Raw genomic sequence first — 16,148 nt, 5'->3', positions numbered from 1 at the left:
TTCTGCTGCTTATCTAGGTCCAGGTCACAGTAGCGCCAGACCAAGCAGCTCATCCCACACTTCCCTATCCTCTCACGCTTTACCATTCAAACGTTTGGACACAAGTGTGACCTTCTAGTCAGCAGCAAACAGATGTACCTTCAAAAAATAGACGGCATGCCCACTCCCCACACTGTAACAAGAACAGAAAATGAATAATAGAAAACTCGTTTGTGCAAAAGAAAACTAATGTTTTTCTCTCTTTTTTTTTTTGGTGAATACTTATGTTGCTTCCTTACAAGATGCAGGGGTTAAGGACTCATCAAGCCATAAACCATGACATTGTTGGAGGGGTCAGGTGGGGGGGGGGGGAGCATTGGCGAGAAGGAGACAGGGTCTCCAAAAGGTCAAAGGTAAAAAAAAAAAAAAAAAAAATCATATGACTTCATGGTCACACGTCACATTTTGTGGGTCATGTACACTCAACAAAAATATAAATGCAACACTTTTGGTTTTGCTCCCATTTTGTATGAGATGAACTCAAAGATCTAAAACTTTTTCCACATACACAATATCACCATTTCCCTCAAATATTGTTCACAAACCAGTCTAAATCTGTGATAGTGAGCACTTCTCCTTTGCTGAGATAATCCATCCCACCTCACAGGTGTGCCATATCAAGATGCTGATTAGACACCATGATTAGTGCACAGGTGTGCCTTAGACTGCCCACAATAAAAGGCCACTCTGAAAGGTGCAGTTTTGTTTTATTAGGGGGGGATACCAGTCAGTATCTGGTGTGACCACCATTTGCCTCATGCAGTGCAACACATCTCCTTCGCATAGAGTTGATCAGGTTGTTAATTGTGGTCTGTGGAATGTTGGTCCACTCCTCTTCAATGGCTGTGTGAAGTTGCTGGATATTGGCAGGAACTGGTACACGCTGTCGTATACGCCGGTCCAGAGCATCCCAAACATGCTCAATGGGTGACATGTCCGGTGAGTATGCCGGCCATGCAAGAACTGGGACATTTTCAGTTTCCAAGAATTGTGTACAGATCCTTGCAACATGGGGCCGTGCATTATCCTGCTGCAACATGAGGTGATGTTCTTGGATGTATGGCACAACAATGGGCCTCAGGATCTCATCATGGTATCTCTGTGCATTCAAAATGCCATCAATAAAATGCACCTGTGTTCTTCGTCCATAACAGATGCCTGCCCATACCATAACCCCACCGCCACCATGGGCCACTCGATCCACAACACTGACATCAGAAAACCGCTCACCCACACGACGCCACACACGCTGTCTGCCATCTGCCCTGGACAGTGTGAACCGGGATTCATCCGTGAAGAGAACACCTCTCCAACGTGCCAAACGCCAGCGAATGTGAGCATTTGCCCACTCAAGTCGGTTACGACGACAAACTGGAGTCAGGTCGAGACCCCGATGAGGACGACGAGCATGCAGATGAGCTTCCCTGAGATGGTTTCTAACAGTTTGTGAAGAAATTCTTTGGTTATGCAAATCAATTGTTTCAGCAGCTGTCCGAGTGGCTGGTCTCAGACGATCTTGGAGGTGAACATGCTGGATGTGGAGGTCCTGGGCTGGTGTGGTTACACGTGGTCTGCGTTGTGAGGCTGGTTGGATGTACTGCCAAATTCTCTGAAACGCCTTTGGAGACGGCTTATGGTAGAGACATGAACATTCAATACACGAGCAACAGCTCTGGTTGACATTCCTGCTTTCAGCATGCCAATTGCACGCTCCCTCAAATCTTGCGACATCTGTGGCATTGTGCTGTGTGATAAAACTGCACCTTTCAGAGTGGCCTTTTATTGTGGACAGTCTAAGGCACACCTGTGCACTAATCATGGTGTCTAATCAGCATGTTGATATGGCACACCTGTGAGGTGGGATGGATTATCTCAGCAAAGGAGAAGTGCTCACTATCACAGATTTAGACTGGTTTGTGAACAATATTTGAGGGAAATGGTGATATTGTGTATGTGGAAAAAGTTTTAGATCTTTGAGTTCATCTCATACAAAATGGGAGCAAAACCAAAAGTGTTGCGTTTATATTTTTGTTGAGTGTAATTGTATCTAGTTACTTTTGAAGTCACAAAAGAAAATTAAAGAAACTTAATGGCTGAGATGCTGATTGTTTTATTGTTTGAATTTTGTCATGCGCTGTATCAATACCAAGTACTTTACATGAAATAAAAATACTGCTCTGTTAAATTATATTTTGTCAGAAAATGAAGCAGAGAGATAAATGGTAAAAGTCAACTTCCTGGCATCAAATATTTCTTGTCATCTTTGGGTTCATTTCTTATGCTTCCATGTTGGTCAGAAGAATTCTGAAACCTTGTGTTTCTAATCTTCACCAGCTCCACTGCCCATTGCATCCAAGAAAACCAGGGGCCGCACCTTCATCGTAGTGTGTCTAAGGGAGTACCAAAGACCCTTCCAGGTTCCCCATACTACACCATTGTCATATGGCCCCTTGTATGTCCCTCCACGGTAGAACTTTCCATTCAGATTGGCTGCATGGCATCTGTAGGTTAGCAAGTTGACATGGGATGGTTTAGTCTCTGATCACGTTTCCAGAGAAAAAAAATATGTGGTGTACAAAAATCTCACCTGTTAAACCACCAGCCCGCCTTATTCTCTTGGGCACAACTGCCCTGAAGGTATCGGTCATTGTCCTGTCAGTTGCCATCACAGCAATTGTTAACAATTATAATTGATGATGAATGCCAAAAATACTCCTTCAGAAGTTTAGATGGCTAACCTGATCCCGAGTACTAAACTGCATACCGCCGAGGCAAGCTGACCATTGTTCCACCATTCCTCCACCACCAGTCAGAGCATCTCCAGCTGACCCACTATACAGTCCGTACTGGAGACGATACTTATCCTGAAAAAAGAAAGCAAGTCAAGAATTAGGACTCACAGATTGTCACACACAGGCAGCATGGTGCCTTAGTGGTTAGCACTGTTGCCTCACAGCTAGAGGGTCATGGGTTCAATTCCCGCCTGTGGCCTTTCTGTGTGGAGTTTGCATGTTCTCCCTGTGTTTGCATGGGTTTCCTCCGGGTGCTCCGGTTTCCTCCCACATCCAGTGACATGCAGGTTAGGTGGATTGGAATGTTGAAATCGTCCGCAGGCGTGTATGTGTTTGTTTGTGGCCCTATGACAGACTGGCGTCCTGTCCTGGGTGTACCCCGCCTCACGCTCTGACTGCTGGGATAGGCTCCAGCCCCCCGTGACCCTTACTTGGACTAAGCGGTTGAAGATGAGTGTGTGTGTGTGAGATTGTCACACATAACCACGATGTCATGTGGTTTATGAATCTGACTCTTGCTGACCCTGCCCTGACTCTGCACTTGCTGAGGAGCATTGGAACGAAACTTTTAGCTGACTTGGCCTTACTATCCTCCTTCAGCATACTGTAGCAATGAAACTGAACGCAGTGCAGCAGGGTTTAATTATGTGCATGTCAGAGAAGAACGCTGTCACGCTCTATTAAGGATCATCACTAACCAAGACGGATCAACATGCTCAGTTGCGACCTCCACGACAGGAGGCAAAATGAAGGTGGTGCGTGACATTCGTCGAAGATTTTTTGACAGCCAAAAACATGCTCCACGAAAATCACAAATATCACGCACCAACACGCACTATTAAGAAACCTATTCAGAAGCATTAAGTCATGTTAACAATGTCAGGAATGTGTCAAGAATGATGCAAATATGACATTCGTAACACGTCTTGCCTATGGGTAAACGCAGCATTAGATGACTCGTTCAGACAATTAACCAAACAGCAAACCATATTACTACAGATATTTGTAATAAAATGCTCAAAAAAGACGGGCCTTCACAGTAGTTGCAGCCACCAGCCCGACAGCACGTAAGCAAAAAACAAAATATCAATACACAAGCTGTCACTCAAAGCAGCCACGCTCCAGTGTGTTTGGAGAACTGGGCATTGTTGCATAGTGACGGTGATAATTAACATGATTCAATTCAATTCAATTTAATGACATTTATATATTATGTTCATTGATGATGTTTGAAAGACAACAAATATATATTTAAATTAAATCACTTACTGATCTTACATGTATTTCGAGGTAAGATGTTTTCTAAGATATTTCTTCCACTTGCTTTTGTTTCCCCACAAATAATAAATAAAAATGACAGCACCCATGGCCAGTTTTTACAGTCTTTTTCAAAGTGTTCATCCTCTAATATAATACGTATAATACTGCATTTATTATTATTATTTTATGTTTTACATTATGCATTCCAACCAACAGGTATTTCTGATAATCCATCCATCCATTTTTAATACCCGCTTACTCCAATTAAGGGTCACAGGGGGCTGGAGCCTATCCCAGCAGTCACAGTGCGTGAAGCAGCGTACACCCTGGACAGGATGCCAATCTATTGCTGGTTTCTGCTAATAATAATATTAATTAGTGATCTAATTTTGGTTGTAGCATAAAATGCGTACATTGACCATCACAACAAATTTTTCTGTGCAAAAAACATGTTACAATTCATGGCCATGTAAATATTAATTACTTAAAGGACAAGTTCACTTAAAAAAGAGTAACAGTTTTTCCCATTAAAAGCTGAAAAGGAAATACTTGGATATACAGTAATTTCCCTTGATTAAGTGTCAAAAAGTATTGTCACAATCTGAACATGAATATGAGGCAGACAAAATACTCACCAAGGATTCACCCTTGACCCTCAAATCAAAGCCATAAACCATATGGCATCATGGTCATGTATGACAGATTGTGGGTAATAGTTCTCTCTGTTTGTTGGGATCACAGAAGTTGTTCTGTTGAATGGTATTTCTAACCTTCTCATCAGAGATCCTGAAGTTCTCATAAAATGCGTGAGCTCTCTTCCCGTCCCAGTCCATGAGATCAACTTTCACAAGGTTCTTATCTTTAGGGCAAAATAAAGAAACAGGAATTTACAATACATTAAATAAAGTTTCACATTGTTTTCAGAGATAGTGGAGGATTTTAGTAATGACTGGCCTTCTGAGAGCAGAGAGTATATTTGCTCATTTCCCAACCAAAACTCATCATTCCACAGTTTGAAGTCACCAAAACCATCTCTGTAGTCGACCCAGTCTCTAAAACAAGAAAGATATTTTTTAAACTAAAATATTGGGTGTCTGCCCTTGACATAATCACACACTAAACCAGTTTTTGAAATTTTTCCAATTAAAATTTTAATTTTTTCTTACAGGGTGGCATGGTGGGTAAGAGGTTACTGCACTTGCTTCCTTGCCCAGACCTTGCCCACCCCATGAGCAAGAATATTGACAATTGAACTCCTTTAGAACTGTAGTTTTGTTTTGACAGTTTTTGCCAAGTGCTTACACCTAAAAAGTGAATGCTTAGACTAAAACTTCAAATCCAAAATGTCTTGTAACAACAGCTAAAACAGAATGTGACTATACCTTAAACACATTTTCTGCTTTGCACTTTGCTTGCAATTCTTCAACACAAGTTGTTGCAGAACATTACACACAGTTTCCTACAATAGACACTGAACTCAAAGATAAAATACCTTATCATTGGGAAAACACTTTTAATAAAAACGGAAAACACATCTGGCAACTGGAAACACTTATGCATACATCGGAAATCACTCACACAGAAAACTCCACCAATCAGCCTGACATTTAGCACTACAAATAGAGCTCAGGTACGCATTTAGTCAAATCTGCAATTATGGAGAAAGAGGAAGAAGACAAGGAACACAAAGAGAGAGATGTGGACAAGGACAAAGAAGAGCAAGAAGGAGAAATGTTTCAGATGAAATTCAAGCCTCTTTGGTGGATCATATGATCAACCACAACCTCACACTGAGGGAAGCTGCACTCTAAAAAAGGTTCTGTCTCAATGAGAAAAAATGGGCTAACAATTTGCATATATTTTTTTCTTTTGTTATTTCAATTTAGTTATTTCATAATCCCACAAGACTTCTCTAGTTACATAAGTTGAAATACAGTTGTTCTCAATTGCTAAGACACATTTCTCGAAAGCTGCTCTCCTTTTCTCTAAACTGTCAATACAAAACCCAATTTTCAAGCAAGATTCACAAAACCCCAGACTCTTCTTGCAAAACCAAACTTACACCTCAAAACAGTTCAGTCTGTGCTCAACACTGAACTATGTTGTCAAATCATTCCCAGAGTCAATCAAAATTGAAAACCCTACTGAGCAGTCTCTAAACACTCCATAGAAAAATAGAAAATACAATGTTCAGGACATGAAGCTGTAGAAATAAATGTTCATTGTTCACTTTAGGCTAAATGCATGTTGCAAAACAAATACCTGTGCATTTAGCACTTGTACATAGTAAAAAAAAAGTAGAAATAACAGAAATTCTGTGCATTTACACGTAGCACTTGTACAGTACAAAAACAAACAGATCATGTGCATTTAGCACTTGTATATAGTAAAACTACGTAAAAATAATATACAAAAATATACATAGAATACTAGCCCTGCAAACAGTTAGACTAACCCTTCATTACAATACTACAGTACATTGGCACAGTGATGTACTGAAACATGTATTTACTTACAGTATACTGTGGTACAATATATAGTATAGTCATACAATAATTCCTGTCAAAATTACTGGATGACTATACTATATACGAGTACTGTGGTACAGATACAGTAATTCCTGTCAACATTTACATACGCATATGATAATGTCAGAAGAGGTAATGACCTGTTCTCTTCTCTAAATCTTCAGATTATGGTGGACACAGTGAATCTACTGATGTTTGGTTGTAGCCTTTGTCCGGCCTCCCTCATGCTCATACCGTGGACAAGAACATGGTCAATCACAGTAGCTCTGATTTGATCAGATATTACTGTTCTTCCCTCCTGTGGGTTCACCACCTGCAGAGGGGGCCATGGGGGTCGGGTGCAGAGAGGATTGGGTGGCGGTCGAGGGCGAGTGGCCCAGCAGCCCGGTCCATGTTCACAGCCCCTGGCTGTTGGGACGTGGAATGTCACCTCGCTGGGGGGGAAGGAGCCTGAGCTTGTGCGGGAGGTTGAGAGATACCGACTAGAGATAGTCATTTTTCTGGCGTTGCCCACGGGGAGAGGCGGAGAGCTGGGGTCGCATTGCTTATTGCTCCCCAGCTCAGTCACCATGTGTTGGAGTTTACTCCAGTGAACGAGAGGGTCGCGTCCCTATGCCTTCGGGTCGGGGACAGGTCTCTCACCATTGTCTCGGCCTATAGGGGGATCACACTCCTCAGCCTCCCTGGTAAGGTCTATTCCAGAGAGGAGAATTCGACCGATGGTCGAACCTCGGATTCAGGACGAGCAGTGTGGTTTTCGTCCTGGTCGCGGCACACTGGACCAGCTCTACACGCTCCATTGGGTGCTCGAGGGTTCATGGGAGTTTGCCCAACCAGTCCACATGTGTTTTGTGGATCTGGAGAAGGTGTTCCCCGTGTCACTCGGGGCACACTGTGGTGGGGAGTGCTCCGGGAGTATGGGGTCCGGGGTCCTTTGCTAAGGGCTATCCGGTCCCTGTACGACCGCAGCAGGAGCTTGGTTTGCATTGCCGGTAGTAAGTCAAACCTGTTTCCAGTGCACGTTGGCCTCTGCCAGGGCTGCCCTTTGTCACCGGTTCTGTTCATTATTTTTATGGACAGAATTTCTAGGTGCAGCGAGGGTGTAGAGGGGGTCTGGTTTGGGAACCACAGAATCTCGTCTCTGCTGTTTGCGGATGATGTGGTTCTGTTGGCTTCGTCAAATCAGGACCTTCAGTGTGCACTGGGGCGGTTTGCAGCCGAGTGTGAAGCGTCCGGGATGAAAATCAGCACCTCCAAATCCGAGGCCATGGTTCTCGACCGGAAAAAGGTGCTTTGCCCTCTTCAGGTCGGTGGAGTGTCTTTGCCTCAAGTGGAGGAGTTTAAGTATCTTGGGGTCTTGTTCACGAGTGAGGGACGGATGGAGTGTGAGATCAATAGATGGATTGGTGCAGCGTCTGCAGTGATGCGATCGCTGTATCGGACCGTCGTGGTGAAGAGAGAGCTGAGTAGGGGGGCAGAGCTCTCGATTTACCAATCGATCTACGTTCCGATCCTCACCTATGGTCATGAGATTTGGCTCGTGACCAAAAGAACGAGATTGCGAGTACAAGCGGCCGAGATGAGTTTCCTCCGCAGTACTCCCTGAACTGGCTTATATATGTTCCCTCACATCACTGGCCATAAGTGTGATCAATTTTGAGTTGTGTTCAACCGGTTACATCAGTGCATTAAATGTGTTTGACTTTTGCCACCTGTGCTCACCATTATGCAACACAGGTGCATCACAATGAAAATGTGTTGGCAAGTTGTGTCTAAACAGGTGAAAAGTGCTTATAGTTTTGCCAAAAGTGTGACTGATTCAGTCAGTGGGTTCAGGCAACTGAGCATTTGGTTCAGACAATAGAGTTTAGTGTTTCAGCAAATGATAATAACTGTAACTTTACGTAGTGAAGTTACAGTAAAATAACTTAAGAAAATCTATACAAATTGTTCCATCACTTTTTCTCATTGAGACAGTGGTTCATTTTTTAGAGTGTGGACAAAAGGTCAACTCAAACCTAAGCCACCACACAGTGGATCGTACTGTCAAGTGCAATATCATTCTGTTACTGTATCATGTGTGTATCCAGTACTGTAAACACTTGTTTTCATTGTTTTGTTTCGAAATTGAACTGTACAGTACTCTATCTTTCTTTAGGTATTTGTAAGAAATTTCTATTTCTTTGTAAAAATAAAAATAAAAACAAGGAAATAATACTTTTGTTGCTAAATACTGTAACTTTCAGCTCTTATTTGAGAAAAAGTAAATAAAAATATTTTGACTTTAGTGTTTTGTGTAAAATACATCAGTGTGTTGCTATTGATTTGAAAGTGTTTCAAAATGGTGCATGTGTGTATCCTTCTGCTGCTAGAATGACATTTTTAGAAGGGATTGTTAGGTTTTGACTGTAGGGTTTCATTTTGACAGAGCTGTGAGGAGTTTTACAAGTGTTGGGTGTTATCTTGATTGTGTGTAGCGAGCCAAATTTTGCAAAATGTGTGTAAGCAATCGGCAAAAACTGTAACAGGAAGACACCTCAAGCAGAACAGATTCAGTGGGGTGACCATCTGCTATGGTCAGAAAAACAAGACAAAACAAAAGGTACAACATAAAATTTACCTGTTAAAATCTACTTTTCCATGACGACGGCGCTGAAATACTGTCCAGCCTCCTCCATCCCCCATGTCACAGTAGACCAGAAATGGTTCTTGGTGTAATTTAGGTCTGATACGATAGAAACCACTTGGTGATCTCAGTCTGTCAAACAGCTCAGAACAGTCTAGAAAGATGATGGAAATCTTCAAATGTTGCAAAAAATTCACAGTTTTATATGTAAAACTTGTGCCAAATACCAGTGCGGATCTGGCTGTATCCGCTGTGGCGACCCTGAATAAAAACGGGACCAGCCGATATAATTGTTCTTCTTCTATAATTTATATATATATATATATATATATATATATATATATATATATATATATATATATATATATATATATATATATATATATAATAGCAAGATTACATTGTGACTGGCATGGTTGGCAAATGGTGATATCTTTACAGCAGAATGGAGATCTGAGTCTTTAGGGTCATAGTGTGTTCCTATCTTTCTATATAGTTGTACTCACTATGTCTAGAAAGCAGATTCTTACATTTTTTTAAGGATCGTTATTTTGGGAGGAGACTGCAATTTAGTGGGCTGTTCTCCATCAGAAACATTTGACTGGTCTTTTCCATAATTTTACTGAGCACGACTTTTATTATAAGCAAGTGATTTAGTTTTGTGGGTTTCAGTGACACTTGAATACTTCTTGCTCACAAATCCAGTGTTGTACCACGTTTACTAAAAGGGATTCCATCACTAATCTAAAGATAAAGATATTAGGAGCATTTTTCAATGTGGATTAAAACTTGTTATACAACCCCAATTCCAATGAAGTTGGGACATTGTGTGAAATGTAAATAAAACAATACAATGATTTGCAAATCTTCTTCAACCTATATTCAATTGAATACACCACAAGACAAGATATTTGATGTTCAAACTAATAGACTTTTTTGTTTTTCTGCAAATATTTGTGTTGTGTGTTGGGGGGTGTGGCTGGATATTTTGGTGTTCTTTTCTTTTCTTTGCTCTTCAGGTGGCATGGAAACTGATTTGTCTGTGGAGAAGGTGCTGGCTGAAGAGTCCTCACCCTCATCAACATCATGTGTAGCACCTGTGACGGGTGCTCACATGCAACCTTAAAGACTTTCAGCTGAAGCAGATAATTAGATGGCGTTCTGCATTTAAGTCATGTGTGATTCAAGCAGAACTGCCGGGAACTCGACCTTGTGATGTTCGTTTGTGAGACGCTGAGGACCGCGCCTGGGTTTGACACATCGAGCCCGTGAAGCAAGGAAGGGTGAGGACACATGCTGTCAGCACACATTAAAGGTAATTAAGTGTTTGATTAATTGTTGATAGTAACTTGGTGTTTTGTTACACAGTATACTTGAATTGTGATGAGAATTGTGCAGTTTGCTTCTCACTGCTGTGGCGTGCGGATAAGTGATCCTCCACCTGTTGTGAGAAGCTGCTCATTTGCATAAAGTTAAAAAAGATACAGACCTGAATGTGTTGCTGATAGCGTGTGTCTTTTGAAAGATATTGTTGAACTGCTGACTTACCTCACCTCTTCTTTGCTTCACAGAGAGTCAGTTTGTCGTGTCCACCTGGGGGGTGTTTGGCGGTGGTAGTGGGTCCAGGAGCGTCGGGCTTTGATCCTTGCGGGCGCTGGAGAGCGTGCCAACAGTCACTCCACCAGAAGGACGCTATTTTTGTTTTTACACTTTTTATGCAGCAGGTGAAATAAATATATTGTTTTTGGAACCGCTTTTCTGGTTATTTGTAGCGCTGGGTTCCGTCTGACGCAGGTCCGCTCCTCAACCCGCGTCGACACATAACAATTTGCTCATTTTGAAATGGATGCCTGCAACACATTTCAAAAAAGCTGGGACAGAGGCAACAAAAGTTGATGAATGCTCAAAGAACACCTGTTTGGAACATTCCACAGGTGAACAGGTTAATTGGAAACAGGTGAGTATCATGATTGGGTATAAAAGCATCTCCAAAAAGCTCAGCCATTCACAAGCAAAGATGGGGCTAAGATCACCACTTTGTGAACAACTGTGTGAAAAAATAGTCCAACAGTTTAAGAACAATGTTTCTCAACATTCAGTTGCAAGGAATTTAGGGATTCCTTCATCTACAGTCCATAATATAACCAGAAGATTCAGAGAATCTGGAGAACTTTCTACACGTAAGCGGCAAGGCCAAAAACCAACATTGAATGCCCGTGACCTTCGATCCCTCAGGCGGCACTGCATTAAAAACCGACATTGTGTAAAGGATCTTACCGCGTGGGCTCAGGAACACTTCAGAAAACCATTGTCAGTTAACACAGTTTGTCACTACATCTACAAGTTAAAACTCTACCATGCAAATTGAAAGCCATACATCAACAACATCCAGAAATGCCGCCAACTTCTCTGGGCCCGAGCTCATATGAAATGGACAGACACAAAGTGGAAAAGTGTGCTGTGGTCTGATGAGTCCACATTTCAAATTGTTTTGGAAATCATGGACATTGTGTCCTCTGGACAAAAGAAGAAAAAGACCATCCAGATTGCTACCAGCACAAAGTTCAAAACCCAGCATCTGTGATGGTATGGGGGTGTGTTAGTGCCCATGGCATGGGCAACTTACACATCTGAGATGACACCATCAATGCTGAAAGGTACATCCAGGTTTTAAAGCAACACATGCTGCCATCCAAGCAACGTCTTTTTCAGGGACGTCCCTGCTTATTTCAGCAAGACAATGCCAAGCCACATTCTGCACCTGTTACAACAGCGTGGCTTTGTGGTAAAAGAGTGCGGGTACTAGACTGGCCTGCCTGCAATCCAGACCTGTCGCCCATTGAAAATGTGTGGAGCATTATGAAGCACAAAATAAGACAACGGAGATCCCGGACTGTTGAACAACTGAAGTCATACATCAAGCAAGAATGAGAAAGAATTCCACCTACAAAGCTTCAACAATTAGTGTCCTCAGTTCCCAAATGCTTATTGAGTGTTGTTAGAAGGAAAGGTGATGCAACACAGTGGTAAACATACCACTGTCCCAGCTTTTTTGAAACATGTTGCAGGTATCCATTTCAAAATGAGCAAATATTTGCACAAAAACAATAATGTTTATCAGTTTGAACATTAAATATCTTGTCTTTGTGGTGGATTCAATTGAATATTGGTTGAAGAGGATTTGCAGATCATTGCATTCTGTTTTTATTTACATTTTACACAATGTCCCAACTTCATTGGAATTGGAGTTGTATACCATACTGTATCTCCCCACCAAGTATTTAAGCATTAAAAACCGTCACCTGTGATTATTTGGTCAACTGCCACATCATGTCATCAACACCAATTTGCAACCAAGTTATACAACCCCTGGCAAAAATTATGGAATCACCAGCCTCGGAGGATGTTCATTCAGTTGTTTAATTTTGTAGAAAAAAAGCAGACACAAAACTAAAGTAATTTCAAATGGCAACTTTCTGGCTTTAAGAAACACTATAAGAAATCAAGAAAAAAAGATTGTGGCAGTCAGTAACTGTTACTTTTTTAGACCAAGCAGAGGAAAAAAATATGGAATCACCCTGTAAATTTTCATCCCCAAAACTAACACCTGCATCATATCAGATCTGCTCGTTAGTCTGCATCTAAAAAGGAGTGATCACACCTTGGAGAGCTGTTGCACCAAGTGGACTGACATGAATCATGGCTCCAACACGAGAGATGTCAATTGAAACAAAGGAGAGGATTATCAAACTCTTAAAACAGTAAATCATCACGCAATGTTGCAAATGATGTTGGTTATTCACAGTCAGCTGTGTCTAAACTCTGGACCAAATACAAACAACATGGGAAGGTTGTTAAAGGCAAACATACTGGTAGACCAAGGAAGACACCAAAGCGTCAAGACAGAAAACTTAAAGCAATATGTCTCAAAAATCGAAAAATGCACAACAAAACAAATGAGGAACGAATGGGAGGAAACTGGAGTCAACATCTGTGACCGAACTGTAAGAAACCGCCTAAAGGAAATGGGATTTACATACAGAAAAGCTAAACAAAAGCCATCATTAACACCTAAACAGAAAAAAAACAAGGTTACAATGGGCTAAGGAAAAGCAGTCGTGGACTGTGGATGACTGGATGAAAGTCAAATTCAGTGATGAATCTCGAATCTGCATTGGGCAAGGTGATGATGCTGGAACTTTTGTTTGGTGCCGTTCCAATGAGATTTATAAAGATGACTGCCTGAAGAGAACATGTAAATTTCCACAGTCATTGATGATATGGGGCTGCATGTCAGGTAAAGGCACTGGGGAGATGGCTGTCATTACATCATCAATAAATGCACAAGTTTACGTTGATATTTTGGACAATTGAAAGGATGTTTGGGGATGATGAAATAATTTTTCAAGATGATAATGCATCTTGCCATAGAGCAAAAACTGCGAAAACATTCCTTGCAAAAAGACACATAGGGTCAATGTCATGGCATAGGGTCAATGTCAACGAGCAGATCTGATTTGATGCAGGTGTTAGTTTTGGGGATGAAAATTTACAGGGTGATTCCATAATTTTTTCCTCAGAATTGAGTGATTACATATTTTTTTCCTCTGCTTGGTCTAAAAAAGTAACCGTAACTGACTGCCACAATCTTTTTTTCTTGATTTCTTATAGTGTTTCTTAAAGCCAGAAAGTTGCCATTTGAAATGACTTTAGTTTTGTGTCATGTCTGTGATCTGCTTTTTTTCTACAAAATTAAACAACTGAATGAGCATCCTCCGAGGCTGGTGATTCCATAATTTTTGCCAGGGGTTGTATATCCTTTGGTTTCCATTGAGCTATGAGCCCCAGATTTCTTGCTCATTAGACTAATGCTCTACCAGGTCAGCCAAAAGGATTACACCTCACTATGTTATAATGTGAGGATCTTACCTTTGTCATGGACAAGAACGCTGCCTGCTTGTGGAAGTCCAACATCAGAACTGTGTAACGTCCCGGTGCGGTTTTGGATTATAGGGTCTTTGGCTTGCTGAGGGTCCATGATTGGCACAATATGCCGAAACGGACGGAAGTATTTGTGCATCTGCAAATGCTCAGCCTGCCAAGATGTAATCAAAAGTTTGTTCTCCAGTTTCCTTATGCTGTCTTTAAGAGCTGCAAACTCTGTCCCACAGTCCATTGCCTTAAACAAGGAAGCTCAAATTCAGTGATAGTTATTCAACTCTTATTTCTGACATTATACCAGCATCCATATGTTTAAGCCAAGAAAATCTTACATACTAAGAGCTGTGAAGCCATGGCTGAGCACAACAGTGCCACAAACAGCAACGGTGACATGACCTTCAGAAAGACATTAAAACATAAGCTTGAAATGATAACTCCAAGAAATATATTTTGAAGAATAAACCTAGATCTAAGCAAACAACTCTTCAATTTTTTTATAGTTTGAAAGTGTCTGTGCCACAAACCTACCTTCATGGCTCGGTGCTTGTTGTCTCTCAGTTCACTATGTTCTTTCCCCGTACAAAAATTGTCAGTGTTATTTATGGGTTTGGTTCTGCATGGTCCAGATTAAAGGATCCTGAGCTAACTAAACCTGCCAAACACTGAACTCAAGCAAGTTTGGTGTTTTCCCTCAACTTTCACCCATAGTATTTTGAGTGAGAGTGGCTGATCCCAGATCTGCAAATTGCCACATTGGCACAAAGGGAGAGAGAGCTCCATTCCACGCATACCACAACTGGACAAGCCTTTATTTCTTATATTATTGATTTATTATTCTGAATAGTATTCTGTCATTGATGCACAGGTGAAGGAAAAGAACTAATCAGGTGTCATAGTTCATTTTTCTGGCGTTCTATTCTGGTCTCTGGGCGGTTTTATTGTTCTCTGGTGTATCTCCTCTGTGTTATGGCGACACACTGGAAACCATATATAAGCATATAATATGCACGGCAAAATGCTAGAAAGCGCAAACCCAAGAGACTTGTGTGGATTTCCTACTGAAATATGGCATACGCTAAAACCCAGAAACTGGCATAAGCACAAAAATATCAAGATGCATCAAAGTGTGTGTACGCATGGATCCAAGCACTTTCCTTTTATACATCCCACTGAAGGTGGAAGGGAACGCACATGCAGAGGTATCAAGCTCTTCCACTTCCATTTAAATATGCAAATTCATGTAAATAGGCCCTTGGAGCTGGGAATCCCAACTCCGTCAGATCAATGAACATGAACACAGAAAAGAAATTATACCAACTGTGAGCTACAGATGATTGGAAATGATGTGGAGACATGCAGGGATAGTTTATTTGGTACCCTGTCAAACAGAATAAACATGAAACCGGAAAAATGTTAGTGGGAGTATGTGTGAGGCCATAAACACCGTGAGGTCAGAGCAGTGCACACACACTGAAGTTAAACAAGTGACATGCGTTGTGGCTGACAGTGTGTGACATTCACAACCTTACACATGTGTTTATTGACAAACACTGAACACAGAGAGACAATCTGGGGCCTGTTAAGAAGCACTGCAGCTCTACTTTCAAAAGAAAAACATTACATTGCAAAAGAAAACACTTTAAAAATAATGACAAACATATGTGAATGTGCACATGCCCAAACGTGCCCGCGCTGGTTTTCGTTTGGAACAATTACACAAATAAACTACATACTCACCTGTTTCCAACCCAACCCAACGCATCTGTGCATCACATATGATTTGAACAATGATGGAATGAAAATGTTCCCTATTAACAAAAACACATTCATCATGTGACAGCACCTTTATAGCAATATGTGTGCAGTCAATAGCTCCGATTATCTCACTGCAAATTGTGCTTTAATGTTGGAATGTGATGAACCTGGATGACATTCGGACGATTGCATTCCACACACCTGGCA

General features: G+C 41.4%; 1 protein-coding gene across 3 annotated transcripts; it reads right to left on the bottom strand.

Moving 5' to 3' along the window:
- Positions 1-2,129: 2,129 nt before the first annotated feature.
- Positions 2,130-14,861, bottom strand: si:ch211-287a12.9 (fibrinogen-like protein 1). 3 transcript variants are annotated; one of them, XM_034177438.1, is made up of 9 exons: positions 14,715-14,861; positions 14,523-14,588; positions 14,175-14,424; positions 9,240-9,399; positions 5,046-5,143; positions 4,862-4,950; positions 2,778-2,903; positions 2,627-2,691; positions 2,130-2,540 (listed from the first exon to the last, which is right to left on the bottom strand). In XM_034177438.1, exons 1-9 carry the CDS (start codon positions 14,718-14,720, stop codon positions 2,360-2,362), a joined length of 1,041 nt encoding a protein of 346 aa, XP_034033329.1. In that variant the 5' UTR covers positions 14,721-14,861; the 3' UTR covers positions 2,130-2,359. The 3 variants fall into 3 exon arrangements, with proteins under 3 accessions (XP_034033329.1, XP_034033330.1, XP_034033331.1); XM_034177439.1 differs by having other exon boundaries at positions 14,523-14,585; XM_034177440.1 differs by having other exon boundaries at positions 14,523-14,582.
- Positions 14,862-16,148: the final 1,287 nt, after the last annotated feature.

This window comes from Thalassophryne amazonica, chromosome 9, assembly GCF_902500255.1.
Source record: "Thalassophryne amazonica chromosome 9, fThaAma1.1, whole genome shotgun sequence".
NCBI classification, from domain to species: Eukaryota; Metazoa; Chordata; class Actinopteri; order Batrachoidiformes; family Batrachoididae; genus Thalassophryne; species Thalassophryne amazonica.
This window is presented reverse-complemented; position numbering and strand designations above follow the sequence as displayed.